This window comes from Saccostrea cucullata, unplaced genomic scaffold, assembly GCF_032062105.1.
Source record: "Saccostrea cucullata isolate Sc308-1 unplaced genomic scaffold, CSIRO_AGI_Scuc_v1 ctg1837, whole genome shotgun sequence".
Taxonomy (NCBI): domain Eukaryota; kingdom Metazoa; phylum Mollusca; class Bivalvia; order Ostreida; family Ostreidae; genus Saccostrea; species Saccostrea cuccullata.
In genome coordinates, this window is record NW_026930802.1 from 251,704 (window position 1) to 278,386 (window position 26,683).

The 26,683-nt window shown below is 32.3% G+C and overlaps 1 protein-coding gene across 2 annotated transcripts in view; it reads left to right on the top strand.

The window, feature by feature from the left end:
• Positions 1–2,029: 2,029 nt before the first annotated feature.
• LOC134230150 (uncharacterized) overlaps positions 2,030–26,683 on the top strand; it is an 87,503-nt gene continuing 62,849 nt past the window's right edge. The window contains exons 1-3 of one of the 2 annotated variants that reach the window (XM_062711927.1): positions 2,030–2,952; positions 3,558–3,715; positions 3,996–4,699. In XM_062711927.1, coding sequence (XP_062567911.1) covers positions 2,621–2,952; positions 3,558–3,715; positions 3,996–4,654 — 1,149 coding nt within the window. In that variant the 5' untranslated portion in view covers positions 2,030–2,620 and the 3' untranslated portion in view covers positions 4,655–4,699. Of the gene's footprint in view, positions 2,953–3,557; positions 3,716–3,995; positions 4,700–26,683 lie in introns of those variants that run through there. The other variant, XM_062711928.1, reaches the window with a different exon arrangement.

Genomic DNA, 26,683 nt, shown 5'->3' on the forward strand with positions numbered 1-26,683 from the left:
TCCATGTTCGTATTTTGGGGATATCCAACAAAGAAATTGGTGAAGTCTGACTCCCTATTATTACAAGCAATCGTAGTCTACATATTGCAATGAAAAAGTGGTGTTGTGCGGAATGTTATTTTCTTTTTCAAACCCACGTTTTATTGTAAAAAAAGGCTCAATGAATAATATAAAATCAACACCGACGTAATATCCTTTCAATCCTCACTGCTTGGTTATTTTGTCTCCTAAGGTATGTCACTCGTGAAGTTTGTTAAATCAAGGATTTTTTTAAAGGTTTTTTTTTTTTGATAAATACTCAAAAAGTCTAACTCAAAATCGCAGAGAAAATAGGGGGTCAGTGTGCATCTTACTGATCTACGGTACAATTAAGTTGACCTTTTTGCACTGAAATTTTAACTCTTTGGTTCATTCCTTTAACCTTTATTATATTTTATCAGATGTAGCCATGGCATTAAATATAATCTTATTTTACGTAAAATGGTTTGAATGATATTTATCATTGAAAAAATCTTGCAAATTAATGCGCGTAAATTTTTGTTTGACCTTTTTGCACTAAAAAGTAACACGTTTGGGGGTATCAAAAATTAAATGAGCAATAAAACATTTTCTTATGTCAAACTTTTTACGACTTGAGTGCTGATCAGTCACAAGTATTGAGTAGTTTAAAATAATAAAAGAAAAAGTTGGGGTCAGTGATGTTAAATTTGAAATATTGATAAAAATATGTGATTTTCAGGCGAAAAATGGTGTAAATTTTATCTTGACTTATTTGACATATCTTCATTTTTTGGCAAAGTTTATTGAAGGAAGGTGTAAAACTTGTTCTAAAAATATAAATTAAGACCTATATTAAATATTCCTTGCAATATCCTAACAGAAAATATTGTCCGAGTAAAAGTATGTGAGGCTTAAGTTCCACGATGTTGAATTTAACAAATGTGCAAACTTGCAGAATTTTCTACTAATTATCCTTCCACCACGAAAAATAGTCCCCCATAAATCTGGCGTCTTTGTAGATTTTTTTTAGCAGTTTTTTCATTGAATGTTAAAAAATTTACACTGTTGAATTTTAATATGTCATAGAAATTGAATTTTAATAAATAGTTTTGAAGTAAGAGGTTCTGCGCGAACTTTTCTAAAAAGTTGACGAGTGACATACCTTAAAATCACTTAGGAAATTAATTGCCTTTCGAGTCAAGTTTTAAAATAAATGTTATAATGACTGTTAATAATATCAGGACTTACGAATCCATATAAATATTCTGAAAATTATTTAAATAAATAATTTCATTTAAATTTAAAGAAAACTGATTGAAATGACGCTTTATCTGATCTATAAATAAATCTTATCTCAGTTTTTTTTTTTTTTTTTTCATTATGTAATGCTGATTTCACCTATCTATTTATTAGTCAAGTAATCAGTTTCCCTGTTCAGATTTGCATTCAAGATTGTAAGAAAGAATAAAAAAGAAGGAACATATAATGATATCCTTGTTTCATGACTGTTCCTACAGTTATGAGACAGGATATTAATATATGTTTCTTACTTTTTCTTATTTTATTTCTAAATATGTGCTTGTGCCCTCCTCAATAAATAAAAAAAAATCTGATTACCCTTTTATGCATGTCAAGGAATTCTCGGTAGTTAAAAGTGGCCCGAAATGAGAATGTTTTGCTTTGACACCCCCTTCCCAACTGAAGTCGCTACCTATGGACTTGCGTATTATGTGTTTCTCCTAGCAGTATAAAAATGTATCAATACTTCTCTGTACCATAAAATATTGTGTTTTTTGCAACCGCCCTTCAAGCGTTGAGATAGGTAACTTGTAAAAATCAGTCTATTTTTATCGTAATCAGCTGGTTGATAAACACACTTGTATATCCATGTATATCGTTTTTCTGTAAATATATATTGTATGCGGGTATTTCAGAAAATATAAATAGAACGAGATAAAAAGCTATTATTACATTTGGAATTTCCAGTATATAATATCATTTATTAAAATTGAATACTAAAATTGTGGAATAAACACTGGGCTTCACTGTGCGCGTTAGTGTATTCTTGTGTGCCCTTTTTTCCACGACAAAGGGATTTAGACATCGAAAGCTGTTATTATTACAAACAGATTCAAATCAATTTGACGACTTCTATCTTTTAACATAATTTCACTCTCAACCTTCCTTTGTCGTTATAGCTGTAATCTTTAATTAAGCGGTGTGTTGTTTTAGAAATTATTTACCAGTGCCTCAACTTCATAACGTAAAAATGCTCGAAATGAACAGCTCAGGTGAGTAAATTATTTTTTTTTACGATATATAGTTTTGAAACTTATTTCCTATATATAACCTTCACATTTTTGAAGGAAATGTACAACCTTTTAGATTATCTGTTTCATAATTCTTTCAGTTTTCCCTACGAAAAGCCTCGGGTTTTCACAGGAACAGATCACGTGTTTCGAGGTTGCTCTTGGATTATTTGCATTCTTCTTCGTCCTTTTCCTTCTGTTTTGTACCGTCCTAAAGGAAAAGCTGAAGTCTCTTCTCGAATTCGACATTAACATATTAGAAAATAAATCAAATAGGAATCTGCATGCCGTAAAAGTGTCGACTGAACGAAATGACTACACTTCTGGTGAAAAAGAATTGGAAACACATTATATACAAATCAATTTGCAATAACATTGGGAAATGTATTTTAGTGATTGCAACGACATTTCTCATTTTCGTATATATGTTTGATTTCTTCCAAGATTTGTTCATTGTTTACTATTTTTTTGAGATTGGGAAGAGAGAAATCGCTCTTATATATTTGGCTTTAACCATTATTCCGAAATTTTTGTCCTATTTCTTGGTGCTTTATCCTCTGTTTTATCACGTCGATTCATCAAACAAACGCCGGCGATTAGCGCTTGTATTGCTTGCCTGTTTTCCATTTCTAAAAAGCTGCATGTGAGTATTTTCTTTTAATCTTATTTTTATCTTTATGATCCTACCTTCTAGCAAAAAACAAATTATAAAAAAAACTAAATTTATATTTAAACTGGGCATGTTAAAAAATGAAAATATCATAACCTATGTTTGCTGACCTATTCATTTCTTCATTGATTATTGATTGATTGATTGTATACTGTTTAACGTCCGTCTCCAGAATATTTCACTGATATGGAGACGTCACCATTGCCGGTGAAGGGCTGCAAATTTAGGCCTATACTCGGCACTTACGGCCTTTGAGCAGGGAGGTATCTTTATCGTGCCACACCTGCTGTGACACGGGGCCTCGGTTTATACGGTCTCATACGAAGGACCGCAACATTTAGTCGCATTTTACGACAAGCAATGGGTACTGAGGACCTATTCTAACCCGGATCCCCACGGGGTCATTGAATATTGAAGAAAGAATGTATTGAATATATTTAAGATATTTTTTTAAAAAAAGTTTCAAAGCTATATGAACCAAGATTGAACTAGTTGTATTAAAAGATTCCAAAACTGAGATATTTTACTTTGTATTTTCCCTTCTTTACCTTCCTTTCTAAAAGATGTATTGCTTCCAGATTATGCTGGACAATTCGAATGGGTTGGAAACGCTGGAAAACGAGATGGTATTTACAAGCTTTAACGTTTATCTTGCTGATTGATGCTGCTCTTGGGGAAATTCCACAGACGATTATATTGTATTTTATTAAGTATGAAAATAACGATCTGAACATAGGTAAGTACATGTATATGTGGATAAAATTGATAAATTGTCCCATTAATATAAATATGATTGTAAAAGCTGGCAAAAAACCCAAGATTAACTAAAGATTAAAAATTTTTTTTTCTCTCTGAACATATTCGGGTGTTGCTCTTTCTGATATTATAAATTCTTCGAGATAATATGTAAACGGCAATATCAAATCAAACACAATGTACATGAATTATTCTCCATAACTTTTTAATAAGGCGATTATCTGGATTACAATTTGCAGAATTTAATTTTTCTTTTACAGATTTGTACAACACACAGGACATTTCTTTAGTCATTAATTTTGTATCCTCTCTTCTAAGTGTATTTTTTGCCACGAAGTACCTTAATAAAGACGAAGACCGAAGATTAGAACATACCAAAAGAACTCTTGAAACATCCTACAAAAATAAATGTGTATCTTTTTGGCGTAAAATTGCTTATTCACTTGCATTGTTCTTTGAAAGAGGTATTGAAATTTTTATTCGAATCGTTATGTTTGGTACATTTGCATCTGTTGTTGGGTGGAAGCCAGCATTGTATGTTTTTACAGGTCATCTTGTCATTTTTATTGTCTTAACCATACTTTGTTTTCGAAAACTTAAACAAAATCACATTTTCTATGACAACTGTACAAAGAAACCTAGTTTTGTATCAAGTCTATTAATTGGTGTTGTTGCAAATATATTTTTCTGTCATTCATGGTCATTCTGTCATATTTTGTCTAGAAAAGTGGTATATATACTTTACTTTGTTTTGTTTTACGCCACTTCTCTTTCTCTTATTGTATCATCTAATGTTATTGCTGGAGTCGTAGATAATTTTTCAATAGGTCTTTATGCAGCCATTGCTTTTCAGATCATATTTCTTGCTTTGTGTTTTGTTTTCAGAGAATGTAAAAGGAAAAGATTATTGCAAACATAAAAAGCTTATAATAAAGTTACTGTGACACAATCCATAAACAGTTATATAATTTACTTCACATGCATTATTGTGATTTGAAAATAAAATGTTTTGTATTAGTTTGAATTTTTTCTTATTCATTTTTTTATGAAAAAATGTCATCGTATTAAGTGTAAGAAGTCCTAAAAATGAACTCGTCTCATATTGGATATTTTAAAGCATGAGAGAGAGAGAGAGAGAGAGAGAGAGAGAGAGAGAGAGAGAGAGAGAGAGAGAGAGAGAGAGAGAGAGTGAGAGAAAGAGAGAGTGAGAGAGAGAGAGAGATGTATCATGAGAGAATCATGCAATATGGTGAATTAAAAATAAAATACTTTGCGCTAGTTTGCATTTTTTTCTTATTCTTGTTTTTAAGTAAAAAGATGTCATCAATTAAGTGAGAGAAGTCCTGAAAACGAACTGGTGTCATGTGGTATTTTTAGAGCATGATAGAGAGGGAGAGAGAGAAGGGAGATTAAAATGTATCATGAGAGAATCGAGTAATATGGTGCACTAGTCAAGAAGTTATGAACTTCGTTAATCTTATTAATAAATTGCATTGATTATCTACAGCTTACGTGAGACTTACAAATCAAATGATATTCATAATTATTAAATTTATATTTCCATTGTCCCTACAATAAACCTAATGCTTTTTTCTCATATGCCTATGATATGTATGCCTCTAACTTCAGGCAAGAGCATCTAAGAATTATCAATGATTGAACCGAAAAGGTTAATGACAGTTAAATTATGTTACTTGGCTATGTAGAATATTAATTGTAAAATCTTTAGAATGGCTTGTGACCATATTTGTAAATTCAACAATGTTCTGATAGGATTTATTTTGACTGACGTGTTCCATAACAATTGTTAAGATATATTTTGATTTCATTTATAAACTTAGATTAATTCATTTGTTTAATTTATAAAACTAAATATGTAAATGCCAGATAAGTAATGGATGATTATATAAGTTATGTGATGAATTATTTGCTATTATGTTTTTTTTTAATACACTAACGTTTTCATACAGTGTCATTAAAATGTCTTTCGTTTGAAAATAAATCAATGAAAGTTAGATTCCTTTTATGAAAATGATTTATTTTGTTGAAGTAACCATGCGCACCTTTCATTTCAGACGAATGAAATTCCCATAGACCATTTAAATTATTTGCAGTTTACCTGTTACATAAGGAAAAAAGCATTTGATGTAATGCATCTGCAATATTAGCCCCCTATCGGTATGTGTAATCTGGTTCCTTTTAAAATTAAAAAAAGACTATATATTTTCCTTAAAAATATTCTTTGAAGAATGTTATCTGTAACTCATCAAGATACATTCACATAGCTGCAGAAATCAGGTCAATATCTGCAAGCGTTTATAAAAACATTTAAATCATCATCCCGTAAATTATAGCACATGTAGAAGCATTAAAAGTTTGAAGGTTTTTCGAGAAAAAAAATAATTTCAAGCTTACAAACAAATGCATAAAATGTACAAAAAACGTTTAACTTTTAGGTGTTCCTTAGACTCTGTTTTAAACTCAGTATGAATTTATTTCATCTTATTTAAAATGTTTCTTTGTTTTTTTTTTTACTTCCTAGTAATGTGTTGTAGCAAATCACGAGCTATTTGTTCATAACTAATGTTTCCTGCGTAAAGAATATTCATTATTCTTTTTTTCTTGTGTAAACTTTTTCTCGTAAACTGTTTTAGATGCTCCCTGTGATAATTTTATCTTTTTGAATCATTTCAAACATATCCTAGTTATTTTTCGTTTAAATAAAAATTCCTGATTTTACGTGTTAAACTACAACTGTGTATTAAAAGTTTTCTTACTTTTTAAAATTATTTTTTACTGTTTACCATAGACGACTTTCACATTTACATGAGTTATTCCAATCTGCGGGGCCAATCTGGGGTCAACCGGCGTAAGACACTGTTTTCCCTCTATAACCTTATCAACTCTATGGGTCAGTATCTAAGAAATAAAATCTGTATGAAAATGTTCATTACATTTTTCATGTTTCCCCATATTCTGGCAATACAGGTTAAGATCAAAATTGTTCGATAACTTTTGAAGATTAAGAATATTAACAGGTAAATTAGAAAGGACAAAGTGGGAAAAATGAGCGTTACGCCGACAACGGGAGATAACTCTTAGGAATGTGAATTTCGTCTATTGAAAACGTGGGTGTATTTTCAAACCCGATGCTGTGCAGTTTTCAATGACAGAGAGTTCCTATTATACTTGGTTCTTTTCAAATTAATAATAATTGGAGTATCATTGTTATTTTAAAATTTAAAAAAAATCAGTAGTCTTTTTTTTGGCTTTATGATTTTTTTTTTACTTCGAAATTTAATTTTCTTTGTATTAGATATTTTACTTAATCAGAGAGAGAGATCGACCTTGGATTTTCGAAGAATAAATTATATGCCATGATATTAAGAAATCGAAATTAATGTACAATAACATAAGAAAGTTCAATAGTCATTTCCCAAAAGTCTGTTGTTTGTGACTACAGTCACTTTATTCATAGGAAACAAAATTATGCATTAAGCATCAGAGAGGTGAGGAAATTGACCGGTCCTCTTTTCATCATAACTGTATACTATTGAAACAGTTGTCTATTCAGTGAAATGCAAAGTAGATCCCGATTTTGTACATGTAGCATAATTAAAACATTGTAAATTGGAAATGTTAAAGTAAAAGAAGAATCTTCAGAGATGACTTAGTTTATTGATTTACGAGGTGTAGGAAAAACTTATTTTGTAAATTTCTTTTTTCAATACAGTTATTTCATAAATTATTCAAAGAACAAATGAATGTAAATGATTATTCAAAAACATTTAGTTAGTAGTCTATGATGACATATTTCTGCCCCCTGCATGCAAGATAAGTTATTTAGACATGCAACATGATTTTGTAGACTTGTAACATATTTATGTCAACATGCAAGTTAATTATGCTGAATTGCAAGTTACCAATATGATAAGAAAATATATAATTTATATATAGTTAAATATACTTACTAACGCCCGTATCTGTCATTGTAGATGCAAGATGCAACATAATTATGCAGACATGCGACTTAATTATGTCAAGATGCGACTTATTTATGTTTATTTAGGGTAAATATTTCAGTCTATTTCAGGCTTAAGTCTACATCCCACTCAAGAACTATGTTATCATCGGGGCACACATGTATAGTGTTTCACAAACACTAGTCTTGTTTTCATAGTATTTTGTGGCGTATATTTTTTTTAAAATAATTATGTAATAAGCATACTAAAACATACCATTTTTCATATCAGATCCATCATCTGCCCTCTACTAATACCAGGTCTGTACTTTGGTCATATAAAGTTTATATTGTTGTCTCTGCAGGTCAATAAATGGTATGATATGAAAATGGGTATGCGCAAGCATTATTCTGTATGTATAATAATTGGTACACCACTAGATTTATTTATGGGCGAAGATAAGCTTCCTAAATTGAAGTCTTATTATGGTTTATTCAAAATAAGTAATATTCTTTTGTCAACAACTAAAACCGAAAGAGACATTCTCATTTACAGTGCAAACATGTTTGATTTGTCCATCTCTGATTTCAATGTTATGCAACCTTATGAGTGGCACGCAGTTATTTATTTGATTAAGATTATAACGTAAATTCGGTTCTGATCAAGGCATAAACGATTACGTTGTCGATGAGGAAAAACCAAACGTAAGTAAAATAGGACCCCCCTTAAACATTACATGATAGTATTTTGGAATGAAATAAGTTTTTCCTTGAATATAATTTAAGATGACAATTTTTTTTTCTTCAATTAATTTTCTAGCAATTAATTCTGACACCAATTTTCTTTAAATTGAGGAAGAACTCCCTTAGAAAAATACTGATTCACTTTCATTTTAGATTTACATATATTTATGTAAGAAATGAATAAAACATGGATTTGAATATTTGAGCACACAATAAAATCATAATTTCATAATTGTTTTTTGTTATCAGAAAAAAAGTTTAATTAATACTTAAATACATGTACAATGTATTTTAAGAGACTGCTTTTGAAAATAGAGCAAACAAGATCCATTGTGCGAAATAAAATTCATATTCAGCTTCAAATCTTTTAAATTTCTGTTTATTAGATTTTAATTTTTTTTTTTGCCCTATAGTTTTCCTTAATATAGCGCTGTTGGCAGGCTGAAATAACAACGATAAGCTGCTACGTTTTCTCAGCTAAGCGATATTGAAATTGAAAACTTTGTATAATTATAAAAAAAATATGCATTTCCAGAATTTTTAATTTTTGCAGATTTAGTCTGCGTCTGATGGTTAGCTTAGTATTTTTAATTTAACACAGACAATAAAATATTTTTTTACAACCTCTTATTTAATGAAGAACGAAAATCAAAATTTTTGACTTCATGGAGCTCTCACTCTGTGAATGTCAGTTTGACGTCCTTTCACTCTGTGACAAAATATTACGTTTATTAAGGTCTTCCGTTTCCAACGGAAGACCTTCTACTGATTCTGTTGGTAAAGATTATTAGGTCTTTCCACCTTTCTGTGGAAAGACCTATTGATATTCTTCTGTTTATTATTCTTTTTTCTTCTTTTATTATTTTTCCGCCGCATGTTTTTGAGTTTCAAGATTTATCGAAAAGATTTAGAGACCAAAAAGATGTACTTTGTAAATGATTTTTGCAGTTGACCCTGCGTATATGAACTTTGACGTCTCAAGGAGTTATGACCCCTTTCGCAATAAATGTTTGTTATCGCTACTTCTCCGAAACCATAAGACGTAGAGTCACAAAACCTTTATTAATGTCTACGACTAATTTAGTAGATGCTTCAATCTGTCTTTTCAAAAGAATTCATAAACTCCTTTTATGAATTATTGCCCCTTAATGTTTGCGATGTTTATGAATGTCGAGATCTTTTCTTAAACCACAAGTCGTAGAGACATGGGACCAACTGCAAAAGGTTCATTGACCCTTGACCTTGAAATCTATGTCAAGGTCAAAGGTCAAGGTCATTCAAAGTATGAAAAATTAAGCTCTTTTAATAACTCTTTTGTTCTTCACCAAATTCTTAACATCTTTGCATCTTTAATAAGTACTCTTAAAACCATTTTAAAGATTTCAGTCTTGTCCCCTAAGATTGAACCCCCTAAAAGTTAGTGCCTCTTTCAGTGTAAACCCTTGTTATCGCTACTCCTCCGAAACCGTAAACCGTAAATGTACGAAACCTTCAACAATGTCTGCGACTAATTTAGTACACTTTTCGTTCCATAAGTGCGAAAGAATTCGTGAATCATTTTAAGCAGTTTTTGACACTGACAGTTTCTCATGTTTACGAAGAACTGAAAACTTCTTAACGACAAGTCGTAAAGACATGTGGACAATGCATGAGATCTTTCGACCTTTGACCTTGAGGATAAGGTCAAGGTCAAAGGTCAAGGTTATTGGAAAAGTATCCAAATTGCTTATAAACTTTTTTTTTTGGGGGGGGGGTTTAAATGATCTTGACCCTTGATTTTTGATCTTGATCCTAACTCAAATTTATTTCAATTTGATTTAGATTTAATATCAATCGAATAAATCAAAAAAAAAAAAAAAAAACAAAACAAAAGAAACAAAAAACAAAAAAACAAAAATTAAAGCGAATTTTCCTCTCAAATAAATTTCCACGCTCTCAGTGACACAGTTTTCTTCATGAAATGCATGTTTCAAGTTTAATTTATGCTGATAACTATTAATACAATCCAAATACAGATGATTATTTAATCTTACCTATGAGTTCACCATATCTGTCAAAACGAACGCGCCTATATTTTCATAAATAGTAAACACATTGCCGACACGGAAGTTCGAATGTATCATAAGCTCTGTATGATTAACTCAATCTATTCAAAGTATAAACAAACTCAAATGATTTTTTTTAATAGGAATTCGGCATTTCCATTATACACCAATCGTGTTTCTCAGAACTATTCATTATTCTTCTCTATGTTCCATCACAAACAAATAAATACACGTGTTTCTGTACTATTTTAAAACGCACGTGTGTCTATTTTTGTTTAAATCCATGTGCTTTCATTTCGCCTGTCAATCTGAAGGTCCCGAGTTCGAATCCGGCGGGAGGCACATTTTATTTGGATTTTTTTTTTTTTTCAACCCAAAGGACACGGGACCACTTAAAAAGGTGGAAAGACGTCTCATTGTTCTCTGAACAATTAGTTTACTAGTTATTATTAGGTCTTTCCACCTTTCTGTGGAAAGACCTCTTGAAATGCTTCTGTTTATTATTATTTAATTTCTGGAGATGTTTTGAAACCGCAAGACTTATCGAAAATCTTTATAGTTCATGATAATGGGTATTAAAAGTTATTCCGAAAAATGACCCCCCATATTCGATCTTTGACCCCTTTCAAAGTTATTGCCCTTTACGCAAGAAATGCTTGTTATCACTACTCCTCCAAAACCGTAAACCGTAGAGGTATGAAACCTTCACCAATGTCTACAACTACTTGGGAGGACCTTTCAAACTATTCATTGCGAAAGGATTCGTAAACCCCTTCAATGAGTTTTAGCCCCTGAAACTTTTTGAATTTTACAAATAATTAAAAATTTTCAAAACTAGAAGTCATATAGACATGAGACCAACTGCATAAGATTCATTGACCTTTGATCTTAAAATTCAAGCAAAGGTCAAAGGTCAAGGTCATTCCAAAAATGAGATATTAAGCATTTTTTATATCTCTTTCGTCTTTTAACATATACAATATGTCTTTACATTTTTAATATGTACTCTTAAAACTATTTCAAAGATTTCATACTTGTCCCTTAAGATTGACCCCATTAAAAGTTATTGCCCTTTGTGCAAAAAAACCTTGTTATCACTACTTCTCCAAAACCATACATCATAGACACATGAAACCCTCACTAATGTCTTAAGGGTCTTTAGGCATAACTTCATTGTACAAGTGCGAAAGGATCTGATGACCCCTTATATGAGTTATTGCCCTTTAACTTCTTTGTACTTACTATTAAACCTTATAACTTAAAAACTATAAGACATAAAAGCATGGGATCAATTGTATTATGACCCTTGACCTTTGACCTTGAATAATTTTTTCAAGGTCAAAGGTCAAGGTCATTCAATTTATTTTTAATTTTCCTTTTTCCTAAATTTTAAGACAATTTTGGTTTCTTATTCATGGAGTTTAATTTTAAGGAGTCAGATATAAAAAAAAATTGAAATTAAAAGAAGGTGGAAAGACCTCTTATTGTTCTTTGAACAATAAGTCTCCTAGTTCTTTTTTTTCTTCTGCTTCCTAGACCGCAACTTTGAGGCCTCATATCTCGCTCATTTCTCAACGGATTTCGCTCAAATTTTCAGACATTATAGACGTTAATAAACTCTATCAGAATGCTGACTAACATTTCAAAAAGTCACTTCCGGTTTTAAGTTATTTCCCTTTAAACGAAATTTTATAGGCTTTCGTTTCCAGACAAAGGCTCAGAGATGGCTAAAGCTGGAGCAGAAATTCTACTGATTTTAGATAAAAGAAGGATTGAAGTTGTGCACATCGGTTTTTGTTTTTTGATTTCTCTATTCAAAATGGCGCTATATAGGGGTCAAAAATTAGAACGCTTAAAAGAACCAAAAATTACTCATATTTTGCTTTTTATCTTCTAAACTAAAAATATTTTGTTAAATTCATTTTTCGTGCGTCGTTGTCACTTCTGGTCAAACCGGAAATAGCAAAAAATGGGTTAATTTTGCATTATTTATCATAGCTTTAGAGGATTCAAAGCATTTTGGGCGTTATTTCTCATATTTGTTTAAAATGAAAGCTACTTCCGGTCAACCAGTACGGAAGACCTACTTGTTGCTTTGCAACGAGCTAGTTCAAATAAATATTAGTACTTCACTGTAATAGAGTAATGAAAATGGAGTGTAATAAAATCTTGAACTAAACTTACATTAAGTATGCAAAAGATAAGATCGTTTGCGATTTCATTAAAAAAGGAAAGAGAATCGATCATGAAATATTCAGGTTACAAATATTCGGACATATAAAGGATTCGTATTACACTACAACTAACATTAGCCTAAAATCTGCAAACAAAGTTTGAAGGGCTTTCGGTTTCAGTTTTTGACTTTTAAAAAAATAAAGCTAAGTTCTTTTTCAGCTCACCTGAGCTGAAAGCTCAACTGGGTTTTTCTGATCACCCAGCGTACGTTGTCCGTCCGTCCGTCTGTCTAGCTGTCCGTCCGTCTGTAAATCTTTCACATTTACAACTTCATCTCAATTTTAACCAAACTTAATACAAAGCATCAATGGGTGAAAGAGGGTTAAAATTGTTTAAATGAAAGTCCAAGCCTCCTTCTGATTGAAGATTATCAAGACAAGACGAAAATAGGCTGGGGTTATTAAAAATCGTCTTCCCAAGAACCACTAGGCCAAAAAGCTGAAACTTATGTGGAAGCATCCTGGTAGTGCAGAGTTTACTCAAGAATAACAGCGCATAAAAACTGAACCTTATGTGAAAGCATTCTGGTATAGTGCAGATTCTAAATTGTTCAAACCATCAACACCTGGGGTAAAAAAGAACCACAATAGGAAATCCAAGTTTTATTGTTATGTATAGGATAGGACACAGCCGAAAAATCATTCAAAAGTACCACGTGTCCAGGAAAGCTTAATAATATGTGGAAGCATTCTGGGATAGTGTACATTCTAAATTGTTCAAATCCTGGCCCTCGGAGTAGAGCTGGAGGGGGGGGGGGAGGGCACAATAGAAGATCCAATTTTTACATTGATATATATATATATATATATATATATATATATATATATATATATATATATATATATATATATATATATATACACGAATCTTCTCAAGAACCACTGGGTCAAAAAAGTTAAAGCTTAAGTGGAGGTATTCTGGGATATTGAACATTTTAAATTGTTCAAAGCATGACATCCTCAGGGGTAAAGGGGGGGGGGCAATATAGGGAATCCAAGTTTTACATTGAAATATGTACGAAAAAATATTTTCCAGAAATACTGGACCATATAACTTTTTTGGATGAAATCCAAGGTAACTTAGATTCTATTTTTTTTAAATCATGACCCCGGGCATATATAGGGCTTGGCCACACAATGTATTACATTCTGGTCAAATTTACTAAGGTGAGTGTTGTAACCCATGGGTATCTTGTTTTAACTTGGTCCTTTATTTGAACAGTGTAGGAGCATATATACAGAGATATCTGAAAATCTTAACAAGAATGGGTATATTCTGTTCGGGACAATTTAATTGCATAAAGCGTTATGTAATACAAGTACTGTGCTAAAATAATAGACATGGACGATTTAATTGGGAAGTTGAAATCGATTGGTTGTTAGAGTGTGTAATTAACTTGACTGAAATACTAACTCTTACCTAATGACAACTTTCTTATTCATTGTTAACTGTGATCTTGTTTGAAATATTGCAGCAATTGCTCTTAGAATGCATTAAATTGCAGAAATGACAATATGTTGCATGTACATTGCAACAAATATAAACGGATACAGTTAGACTGTCATATTTTCCTCATTAGACACCAATGTTAACATTATTTTACAAGGCAAATCCCGATTCTTCAAATTGAAGCACAACAAGTTCTCTTTCCTTGATTTGAGTGCCAAGTTGCATGTATGATTGGTGTTCCGTCCAAATGTCCCTGACTGCAATACATGTATAACCCTTAAAATGAAAATATGAAATTATATGAAATTTTTCCTGAATTTTAGTCTTGAGTTGTTTAATTATTTTTTTTAGTTTAGAGGCAAAATTAAAATGATATTTTCAAAGAAAGTTGCCTACATCACTCTCTTTTAGGGTGGATCATATGTTTGCTTGATTTTCAAACAAAAAAAGTTTAATTATAAAAAGATTGTTAGATGATGTCCGTTTCTGATGAAGATTTGTTAAGAAAAAAAAAAACTCATCAAGAAACGTCACCAAATACCGGTGTATGGCTTCAGATTTTGACCTTTACTCGGCGCTCAGGGCAATTAACCAGTGAGGAATCTTTATCGTGCCAACTCCTGCCGTGACACGGAACTTCGGTTTGTAAGTTCTCTTTCCGAGGACCCGTAACTTTGACTTTAAGTGCCCACTCAAGACCTCCCAATCACGAAGCGAGCACTCTACACCGACAGAGCTACCATGAACGGGGCATCGTGTTTAAGCGAAGGGAATAATATTGAACGCCATAGCTGCCTTCTATGGTTATTTCGTGAAAAGATGATTTTTTTTTATATTTGGCTGTGGTTATTTCATGTGAAGGTGGTGTTTTATTATGTTATGCTGTGGTTATTTCATATAAAGGTGGTTTTTCATGCGAAGGTGCTTTTTTATTTTAATGTTAATGTGCCATTTTATGTGAATGTTTTCATGAGAAGATGGTTTGAAATTGTCTATTTGTTTTACATGCAAAGCTGTTAATCTCTGTCTTCAAAAAGGAGTTACATGCATGTAGAGTGACCACCTTCACATTAAATATTTAGTTTTAAAAAACAAACACTTTTACATAAAATACTACCATAATATGAAAAACCACCTTCACATTTTGTCAGACGAAATACGACTTAACAACCGGGGCGTAAAAAAAAAAACAGAAAAAGTTCCTTATTTAAAGAGATGTATCCGATTAAAACCCTATGAATCCATATCAGGTCTGTAGAATCTGAGTCGGTGGTCTTGCATACGGCTAATATGTACATATCAAAGTAAAATGTATTACTTATGCCCAAAAAATTAAATAAATTACCGGTAATACAAAAGTATGTGATAAAACATTTATGTTTTATAAACTTAGTAATAAATGCAATTCTTTGGCATTTGTAAATATCACAGCTGTAGTATCAGCGTTTAGGGCCGGGGCAGATCTTGCAGGGATGATATGAATCTCCAGGTCTGGAACGGATTTACAACACATCCCCGGTAGATAAATCCTTAAAAAAAAGCGATAATACACCTTTTTTCTGCCCATCTTCTTTACAAATTCCGCTTGAAAAGTGTGAAGGTATATAGTGATTGGGATAGGGATACACTAGCCCCGGGTTAGATTTCCGGTCCAGTCATACCCCTTCTCTATCGCAGATGGATTGAATAACAACCACAATTACATAATTAGAGTTTTACTTTGTGATAATACCTTGTTTAAGAATTAATTAAAGAGTATTAATTATTATCGGAGTTTTTCAAGTCTATTCATTAATATTATAAAAATACTTTTATATAAATCATAAACATAGATGGGCATTTTTAAATCGCGTAGTTATTATTTTTTTTAGTTTTATTTATATAGGATACAGAGACGTAGTTAGAATAATCTAACTGTGTCTCGGTACAAGCCCTCACCACAGTTAGAATACGTCCCTTATACTTGCAATGTAGCAAATCGGAGCGGATCAGCTCCGAAACGATTTTGAAGAATCTAAAATGATTTACAAATCTATCGTTAAACCGGGTCCGTAGGACAATATCATTTTAAAGATAGAACATTCTATCTAACAGAGACCTTCCACGATGATAAGTCAATTATACAAGACAATCAAGGATTTCGTTTTAAGTCATTATATTAGCAGTTCTTCTGTTGATACATTTACTGTCTTTGAAACTACAGTTTATCCTTCAATCGGGTGAAAAAAATAATGTTAGGCATTTTTACACTGAATTGATTGTCTACCGACTTGACCGTTAACACAATCATGACAAAGAGCAGGTTGACAGGAGATGAACGATTCTACATGGTAAATGGTACCTAATCTCTCCTCTGTTTTAAGATGCCTGTGCCTTGCTTTCTCATAAATTGTATTATTTGTGGGACTTTAAGCATATTTTTGTTAATTATTTTCACATTTAATAACCATATTTTATATTTTATTCCAGGCAATGACAGACATTTGCAACTCCGGTTAGTTTTCTTTTCTGATTGTAAGCATATTTAAAATGTTTTAAAGAATAATCATTCAGCAAAAAATGTCATTTACTTGCTGTGTACCTTCCTGAGATGTAAAGTACAAAATTCATAAGTTTCCATTTATGACTCATGTTTCACTGTTGCTATCGCACACTTATTAAACAATTATTTTTATTTATATCCAGATTTAATTACTTGCAAAGTGGCATCTGGGATCATAGCTCTTTTATTTTCTGCAATAATATGTGGAATTCTAAAATGTTTTCAACAAAGTCTAGAAGTTCTTTTGGAAAAGGATATTGGAGCTAGCCGAAAAAATCGACGAATGCCCTGCTTCAGAGTGAGAGGTCACTCTGCTAAGGGAAAGAATGAAAGAAATGTCGAAATTTCAACAAATATTGTCAGCCATTCTGGATTGCAGATGAATATACCAAATGCATCGTTTCTTGCTGCCGAAATACCCAGTACAAATCATAGCTTTAATGCAATCACGATTTATAATGCTAGAAATTATACAACATCACGCACTGTAATGCAGCAAAACTTAAGTCTCCCTCATCAAGATCTGCCCCAACTGGCACACATTTACCAATACGACACAAGTGCAGAATATTTAGACGGGAGACAGAACAGGTATCAAGCCCAGAGGGTTCAACAAGAGATTCATGAATCCCCAGAAAGTCATGAAACTCTACCAAGTGGGACTCAACAATCAAAAGACTGCTCCTCACATGTCTGTTGTTTAATTAAATTCTTAATAATGTCGATGTTTCTGTATGATTTGTGCATGGACCTGATTTTAACACGGGAATACCCCCCTCTCTCTCTCTCTCTCTCTCTCTCTCTCTCTCTCTCTCTCTTTCTCTCTCTCTCTTCTTCTTCTCTCCTTCTCTCTGAAAGATCCTTATCCTATATTTCTCAATAGTCCCTTAGTATTCTGGACCAGCTTATCCCCATATTGCTGTTATATGGATTACTTACAAATATATTATGATTGTGAAGAATAACTCAAAATCATTGTCAAAAAAACATGTAAATAAGCAGAACAAACTACCTTATGCTATGCCTGTAAGGTAGGATTAAAAAAAATCAAATTCTAAATTTTAGGAAAGTATTTAAAAAGCTCTTTTGCAATTGCAGATATGGTTGGATGGTTGTCTTCGGAGAGCAGTCGTGGTATAAGAGATGGTATCTCCATGCTCTTACTCTGCTACAGCTAGCTGAGGTGTGTATTGAAGGAATTCCACAGCTTATATTTGAAGGTGACCTATTCCTTACAGAGAAACAAACTTTCTACAAAGGTAATACAGTTTTGTTGAAATTTCTTTGTACAATAATCATAAAAAGGAAATGTGTATCTTGTTTTGCCAAAAATGAAATGAATGAATATTACATTAAAAATTGGAAAACAAAGTAAAGATGAAAAAAAAATTCGTTAATTTATTTATCATTTCATGAAATAGGTATTGGAAGAACAGAGATATGGGCAATGATCGTTTCCCTTCTTGCAGTATCATTATCTATCACTTCCGTTACAATGACCTTAGATAGAGAGGAGGACGTCAGAGAAATATACGATGAGAAATTAAAGGAAAGAAATTCCACTGAAGATGAAGAACACTACTGGGAAAAATACGAATCTGAAAACACTTGCTTTTGGTATTTTTATGCTGTTGTCGTGTTTTTCGAGAAATCGTTTGAATATATTCCACGATGCATACTTTATATAATATTTGCAGAAGAGTTTGGTCTGAAAGCGTTGGGTTTTGTTATTGGAGGGTACTTACTAATATCATTTTACTTTTCAGCTAACTGTTTTTATACGATAAATATAAATGATAAAAGTATAAAATCACTTGTGTTGGTAAGTGCCGTATTCGGGGCATTTGCCAACCTTTTCTTCTGCTACGAATGGCTGTTCCGATTAAAAATGGGCAAAGGAATACCTTTATTTCCGGTATTTCATTTTATTCTACGTTGTTAATCTAGCTCTTATTATATCTAATATGCTGTCATCGGGAAAGAGAGATTTTTATATAGCTTTTGGTTTGGCAACATTTTATCCCCAGTTCTATTTATTTTTTTTGCGACTGTGGTTAAGAGGAAAAATGAGAGAAAAAATAGATAATCACAAGTCCACACCTATTTCCGGAGGTCAAAAACGTTTCTAGATTTTAGTATGATTAATGTATGCACCTCTCTAAATATTGAAACTGCTGAACAATGAGAAAAATAAAACTAGAAAGTCTGCTATTCCAAGCAATAGCTTATGTCTCCCCGAACTGGACAACACTTTCATTTTTTTTTCATCACCAAAACAATACCTATTAGCTAAGCTTATAAAACCATCAACTCGTATCAGTCCTTTCAGTACTTTGATTTAAAATCAAAGTAAAAGAATTTTCAAATTTCCCCTGTTTCTATGGAAACTATTGCAATTTCCAATTTTTAAAATGCAACACGCACAATTACAGATACTAATCATTTAATCAGTAAAGTTTCATGACGAAAGTCCAAAGGACCAGAGAGATCACTCGTGGACAAAATTCGTCGCTTTTTGCAAGTTTCCATGGCAACGATAGCCATTTTGAAACTGAATGACCACACAACACAACTACAACCAGTGATCCTCCTTTGATTAAAGTTTCAAGAAGATTGTCTTAGCCATCTCCGAGAAACAGCCTGTATAACAAAAATATGCGTACAATTGCAATATGCCGGCCGACTTCGTTCGGGGCGACATAATAAAAATCGTGACGGATAACCTTTAAACAAAAATTGTTGATTGAAACTCCAACTTGTTTGTATGAAGATAAATTCTTTTACATGCTGAAATTGCTCAAATAGTAACAACAAAAACAGCGACAACAATATTTGACACTTCTGAATGAACAGAAAATTTTTTTTGCTCACTATGTCCGTTGTAGTTTTGAAAAGACTTCCAGTAATTGAAAATTTACTTTTGTCAAAAGTTCAATATAAGGAACCGTGTATATTAATTTCACTGATGATGAAGATTTTTTTCCTTCATTGTGATAATTTTCATAGATAATCATAAATTAACTAAATCTGCGACCGCTAGTTAATATAAACCATAATCTGTGCTTCGATAAATTATTCACATATTCTTATTTTATCCCTCGCATGAAAAGCGAGAGGGTAGATACTTTGTAGGAATGGGGATGTGCGTCCGTTCGATGGTCTGTTACGCTTTGGGGTATATGTACCCATCTCTTATCCGCAACTCCTCTTATACAACATTTTGAAATTTGATGAAACTTTTACAGAATCTCTATTACATATTGTCATTGTGACCTCTTATTTTACTTTTTGATCCGACACATTTTTTGGATTTCCTGTAAAAAAAAAACATGAACTCGTCATAATATTCATACAGTGTATGGGGGTCATTTAGTGAGCTTATTACTCACAGTACCTCTAGTTGAGATTCAGAAACGGGTATCCATAATTATTAATAAAGAATATTTAATGGCCATGTCCATGTTTTGCTCTGGAAAACTAAGAGATTACATCTGATTATTCTCACGCTCTTCTTTTATCTTAAGATTGTCTATGTTTCCATGCTTTTAAATTACAATTTCTGTATTTAATGCCTTAAACAGAAATGGCCGAGAATATCCTTATTTCTATTGCATATTAATTCTTTGTATTGTAAATCTTTTTGGAGTAGAAAGCATATGTTCTCTGAATGTCTTGAAAACTGGAACACAAAATATTATTTATGAAGGTGATAGAATATTATGTAATAAATACGAAATAGTAAAGTGGATTGAAAAAGGTTTTGAATCATCCAATCAGATGATTTTATGTGTAGCCAAACAGAGTTGATATTTTAGCCAACCAAATGAATAGAATTATTAACCAATCAGTTCTAAATGAAAGGATGAAAAATAGTATAAATATAGGGATCAATTGTAGCTTCGTTTACTTTTGGTGTAATTTCTTGTCGTAGTATGTTTGCTTGGGATGGGGTACCTGGGCTGTGTCAGGAAACAACAGAATTGTTAGTTAGACCACTCAGCTCAGAGACCCAGTTCCCTATGTCTTTTTAACTAGCTATGATGTCTCGGTGACTTTAGCTTGTGTCTATCCAAAAGTAGTAGAGTGCTGTTGATAGCTATGGTGTCTTGGTGACTTAAGCTTGTGTTTGTGTGTCTTTATTTAGATGTATCTCTGACTTTGTGATTTTTAGGTGGTTGCAGCAGGTTGGAAACAACAGAATTGTTGGTTATACCACTCAGTCTGCAGCTACAGAGATGGATTAATTTTATCTGATTATTATTGATTCTTTTGTTATAGTTCGTTCTTAACTGTTTTCTAATCATTATCCAGATAGAACTAAGGAAAAATTCATGTAGTGAATATAAGTCAGTTTCTTCCTTTAGTGTGATTTCTATTAAGGTGATTGTTTTGATTTTATATTATAAACGTAATTCTTCGTTACAGTTCGTTGTTATTTAGTTTACTAATTAACATTCAAGTACTAAGGACCAAGGAAAAGATATATATAGTGAATTTCAGTCAGTGGTTTGTCATTGCTACATAATGTATTAAGTTTGTTTTGATTTTATATTATAAACGTGATTCTTAAGAAGGAAACCTAAGCGGATCTAAAAGATATTCATTTGTATATTGGAAGAACGTTACAATTATCAATAATTATATAATTAACCTGTTTTTGCAAAATAAAAATGATAATGATAAAACATTGTTTCAATATTTTGATTGAAATTAAGAAATTAAACAGCAACATTAATTCCAAAAGTTTTACAAACTGAAATATTCTAATATGAAAATCTCCCAAATCCCATCACAAGACATACTGCTTGTATTAATATTCATATACTTAGGACACTTGTATCTGTATGCACAACAATCAAAGTATTAGGATTGCAATTTTCGTTCATCAAAGGAAAACCCGACAGTTTTTGGCGTAAAGCACTGCATTCTCACCTACCTTACTAGAGATTGATTACTTATTAATAGCTGTTTGTTAATTCAAAAACCATAGCTAGCATGACCATGTGAATGTTAGACTTTATTATGCCGATTGATTTCTAACAGTGATAATTATTACCTAACCTACTATATAAAATAAAATTAGGCATTTTGAACTGTGTCACGATTCATTTTATGTTTTTGTGCGATCAGTCATGGAACAGTCGAACTGTTGACCGGGCCACAGAATGTCTCTGAGTTTAAAGCCCGAGATAATACGCACCACCCTCAGATTTACCTTGTCAATGAAATGTTTATTTGTTTATTTTTCATGGCATGTACCGAATTGATTACATTCAGTTTGAAGTACAAATATATTTAGTAGTTGAATATCTAATTGTAATTTTCAATTGGTTATCATTATATTTATTTTAATTAATAACTAGTTTTTTTGCTTTGCTTTGTGTCAAAGAATAAATGATGATCTCTGTTTTTATGTTACGTACCTCATTTATGTAACATTTAAATGATCTTATATTTGTGTGAACCTGGATAAGAAAAAAGCGAGAGGTAAACAGAGCTTTACCTCGTTTTGTGTAGCATAGCAATGTATATTGTTTCTATTGAAAGGAAAAAAAAATCCCCTCTGCCATGCAAAGAATAAGATGGAGAGATTGCTTCATGATTTCTTAAATTCTAAAAAATTCTAAATTCTAAAAAAACTACTGATCCTGTCTATGTTTAGTAGGCGTCTTCAATGCCAAAGGGTGGATACTCGCTGATATTTAGCACTTAACCTTATCTTTCGAGGTCTGCGTCTGCTCTGCTAATAATATGTATTATTTCGGTGAATTAATGAACATGATTACTAAGAAATGTATACACTTCGTTGTCTCCTCCTCATTTATATGCTGAGTTCCTTAACATGTGTAATTTCTAACAATTCATGAAGAAGTAATTAAACTTTATACTGTTAAGACTTTAAGCATATCTTTTCACATTTAAACAACATTTTAAATTTTAAACACATAACATCGTAAGTGTCTGATAACTAAAACCATCATAAGAGTGATATTCGTACCTACTGTAAAACTTAAAACCCTTATAAATTCAGGCGCAAAGGGCATTGTTATTTATTTTTAATGTACATAATTGTCAACATTTTCATAATATGGAATTGATATAAAACAAATATTCATTAATCCTCTGAATATTAGATATATGCTTAATTATGCAGCAAAAATGGACCATGCGTGATGTATCGGGTACTTTATATACACAAATTTTATTTGATCTCAATAAGTTCAATCCGCCCGACATATTTCTAAGCCGTTCAAATTAATGATATTTTCGTCTTATTTTGTACTTAACTCATTCTATCATATTTCTTTTTTTTCTCTTACACGTGGATACATCAAACAAAAGCCGACGATTATATCTTGTATTGCTTGCATGTTTTCCATTTCTAAAAAGCTGCATGTGAGTATTAAGCAATTTGACATTTTTTTTATCATTAGAACCATTATTTTTTTACATTATTTTTGTAAATAGCTACATGTATAAATTTAAATTCGCTGCGTTTTTCTACTAAGTCAACTGTGAAAATGATTTGAAATTCATTTTTGTGTATACTCACGCGTAGGAATTTGAAATACACAGAGAAAAAACGCGCTAAAGTGCATGCATTGCAAGGTGCGTAGGAATACAAATTCCTGGGCACTTCTTTCCAAAGGGGAATTCCATAACATAATTAAAGCTTCAAATGACATTCAATACACAATTTCCTTGCTAATAAAACAAAGTATAATCTTTTCTTTTCTTTTTTTTTTGAATAAAATAATCATTTGCAGAACTATTATGAGCCTTGATCAATAAAACTATACGTCATGATGATCAAAAGAAACGTCTGATTTGATCTATACCGCAGCTATGGATGAAAAGGGTGATTTTGGCATGCCGCCACTTGTTGATCTTTTTCCTGAAATAGGGTAAAATATTGGTTATTTGTGCGATGTAGAATTCGACGAAATTATTGAAAGTTCTCCAATGGGCATGACAATTTCTTCAGTGGCAAACACAGGAGGAGATGGAGCGAAATCTGAAGCTAGATGAAGAAGGAATTGAGAGAAAAAATGACCGATTTAGGAAAGTTTCAGAGGAGGAAATGAGAAAATATTTCGAAAATAACTAGTCAAAATCCACCAAAAAAAAAAAAAAAAAAAACACAAAATGGGCTCTTAATATATTTCATGGTAAGTTCAAACAAATATGTATACAAACTCAAATAATGTTGATTATTGCTTCTTTGCATAAAACAGATTATAACAGTTCAGTCGAAATTACACTGACGTTTAATTTTATCACCAAATGCTTATTTGACTGATATGCAAAGCAACATTTCCATATTGGCCTAGTTCTCATCTGTGTCTCCTTTTTTACATGTAGAATGGTCCCTCGAGGCTCTCGGTAAATCACTGGACCTCACTCTGAGGAGCTAAAAAACTATCTATGCCAAATTTATTGTGGGGCAAAACAAAAGCTCACCAAATCAAGGGAAAAACAACTCCCAGGTCAATTAGCTGAAGAGTACCATAAAAACACATTAAAGAACATCAGAGCGGCACTTAACAGACATCTACAAGACATAGGTCGAGACATTGACATTGTAAAAGACAAACATTTCAAAGTGGCAAATAGAACACTTAATGGCCTGTTGAAGGAGAAAATGAGAACAGGTTTGTCGAGACCTACATGCCACAAAGAAATCATATGTGATGATGACTTGAGGAAAATTGCTGAATATTTCAAGGACGCACCAAACAACCCAATAATTCTCAGACAATGTGTATGATTTTGCATTGCTTTTCACTTTGTAAGCAGAGGTGGTGAGTTTCATCATCAACTAAAGCTCAATTCATTCAACTTTCATTCTGATGCCTCAGGGGAATATGCCATACTGAATCATGAAATAAAGCAAAAAAACTTTCAAGGTGGTTTACAAAATGAAGAGGCCCCCGATGATAAACGCAAGTACAGTACGGATTCTACTACATGTCCAGTTAAAATGCTAAAACTCCTGATAGAAAAAACAGATCCAAACTCTACTCACCTGTTTAACCAGTACAATAAGGATGCCTTGCAATTTCCCAGCGTTCACTTTCCATGGTTCACAAGTAAACCATTTGCTAAAAGAATCTTTGTCAACTTCTTGAATAACATTTGTTCACAAGCGAATACAAGCAGAATTTACACACCACACTCTCTGCGTGCAACAGCTATACAACATCTGAATGATGCAGGACATGAGACCCGTCATATTATGTATATGTCAGGACATAGAAGTGAGGCATCTATTCGATCATACAACCGGCATTGTTCTGTTCATCAAAAGAAAGTTCTCAGTGCCACTCTTTCAAAGATCACAGAGGCTGATATTACAGATGACTCACCTGAAACTTCGTTGACTTATGAGAGTTCGTCAACTTCAAGGATGCCTTTGCCATGTATGCCAATTGCTGTTTCAACGGCTGTTTCAACTGCAGAGGACGACCGGCTTTTAATGTCATCGCAGGACTCAGTTGACAAACTAGCCCCACAGTCAATGCACCAAGCTGGAAATATATTATCCGTGCAAAAATCCTTCAGTGAATTAATGGGATTCATAGCTAATTCCAAATTCGAAAACTGCACATTTCACATTCATGTAAACAACCCGTAGGAGCCGAATTACTTCTGAAATGTGGTGACTCTACGCATAGTTTAGAGATTAAATGGCGTAGTGAGGGCATTTATGCCAAATTTTGTGTTGTTTTGCCGTTTTTCTTCATTGTTTCAATGTTCAATTACAACTTCATTCATTAAAATGTTTAAATGCAATATATGAATTTCTTTGTTGATGAACTACATTTTATACCGGAAATGGGGCTACCGACAGCCGGGAAACAAAATATAGGTCTGCGGGAAATTCAAATCGTAAGTTCATTTTTCGTTGATTTAAATGTTAAAATGTAAATATAAGGAATGTTTTCTTTAGTTTTGTGTGATTTAATTTATTGGTGTGTGAATCACACAGACTTGCACGAAGGAATATTTTTCATGAAGCACTAGCGCGCTTCATGAAATTTGCCTACTTGACAAGTCTGTGTGATTCACACACCAATAAATCACACAAAACTAAAAAAACATTCCTTGGATAAAGAACAAGTCAAGAGAACAGGATATAAAATAATTTTATACCCCCCGCTTGAAAAGCGGGAGGGTATATAGTAATCGTTTATTCCGTCCGTCTGTACGTCCGGGTCCGTCCTTCCGTCCGTCTGTTACGCTTTGGGGTACCCATCTCTTATCCACAACTCCTCTCATACCACTGAATGAAATTTGATGTGTCACAGAATCTTTTTTACATATTACTATTGTGACCTCCTATTTTACTTTTTGATCCAACAAATATTTTGGGTTTTCCGACCACAGCAAAACATGGACTTTGCAATTATAACGATATGGAGGCGGGGGGTATCATTTAGTGAGCTCATCGCTCACAGTACCTCTAATTTATGCAAGAATGACAAAAAAAGTCTTGCATGTATTGAAATAAATAAATACTAGTATGTGAAAATAGGTCGTCATGGAAACGATCAATTCATGGAAAACAGAATAAAGAAAACGGGAATAACTTTTTTCTATTTGAAACAGTATCTACCGTTTATTATATGTAAGTAGACATTTTAATGACATTTTTGACATTTTTAGCAATGGTGTTGAGATCGATTAATTAAATTTAATATCACTAACGATTTATTTATCCTTTTGAGCTTACTGATTTCTTTCAAATCACAAAATAACAAAATTATAATTTATTCTCTCTTTGTAGTCCCCTACTGGTGAAACGGGGGGACTATAAGTTTATGTGTTTCATGTAGTACAGTACCATGCTCTTTTGTGAATATTAACATTAGCTGTGTTTTTCTACTAAGCAAACAGTGAAAATGATTTAAATGCCATTTTTGTGTATACTCACGCGTAGAAATATACACGGAGAAACGTGCGTTAACGTGA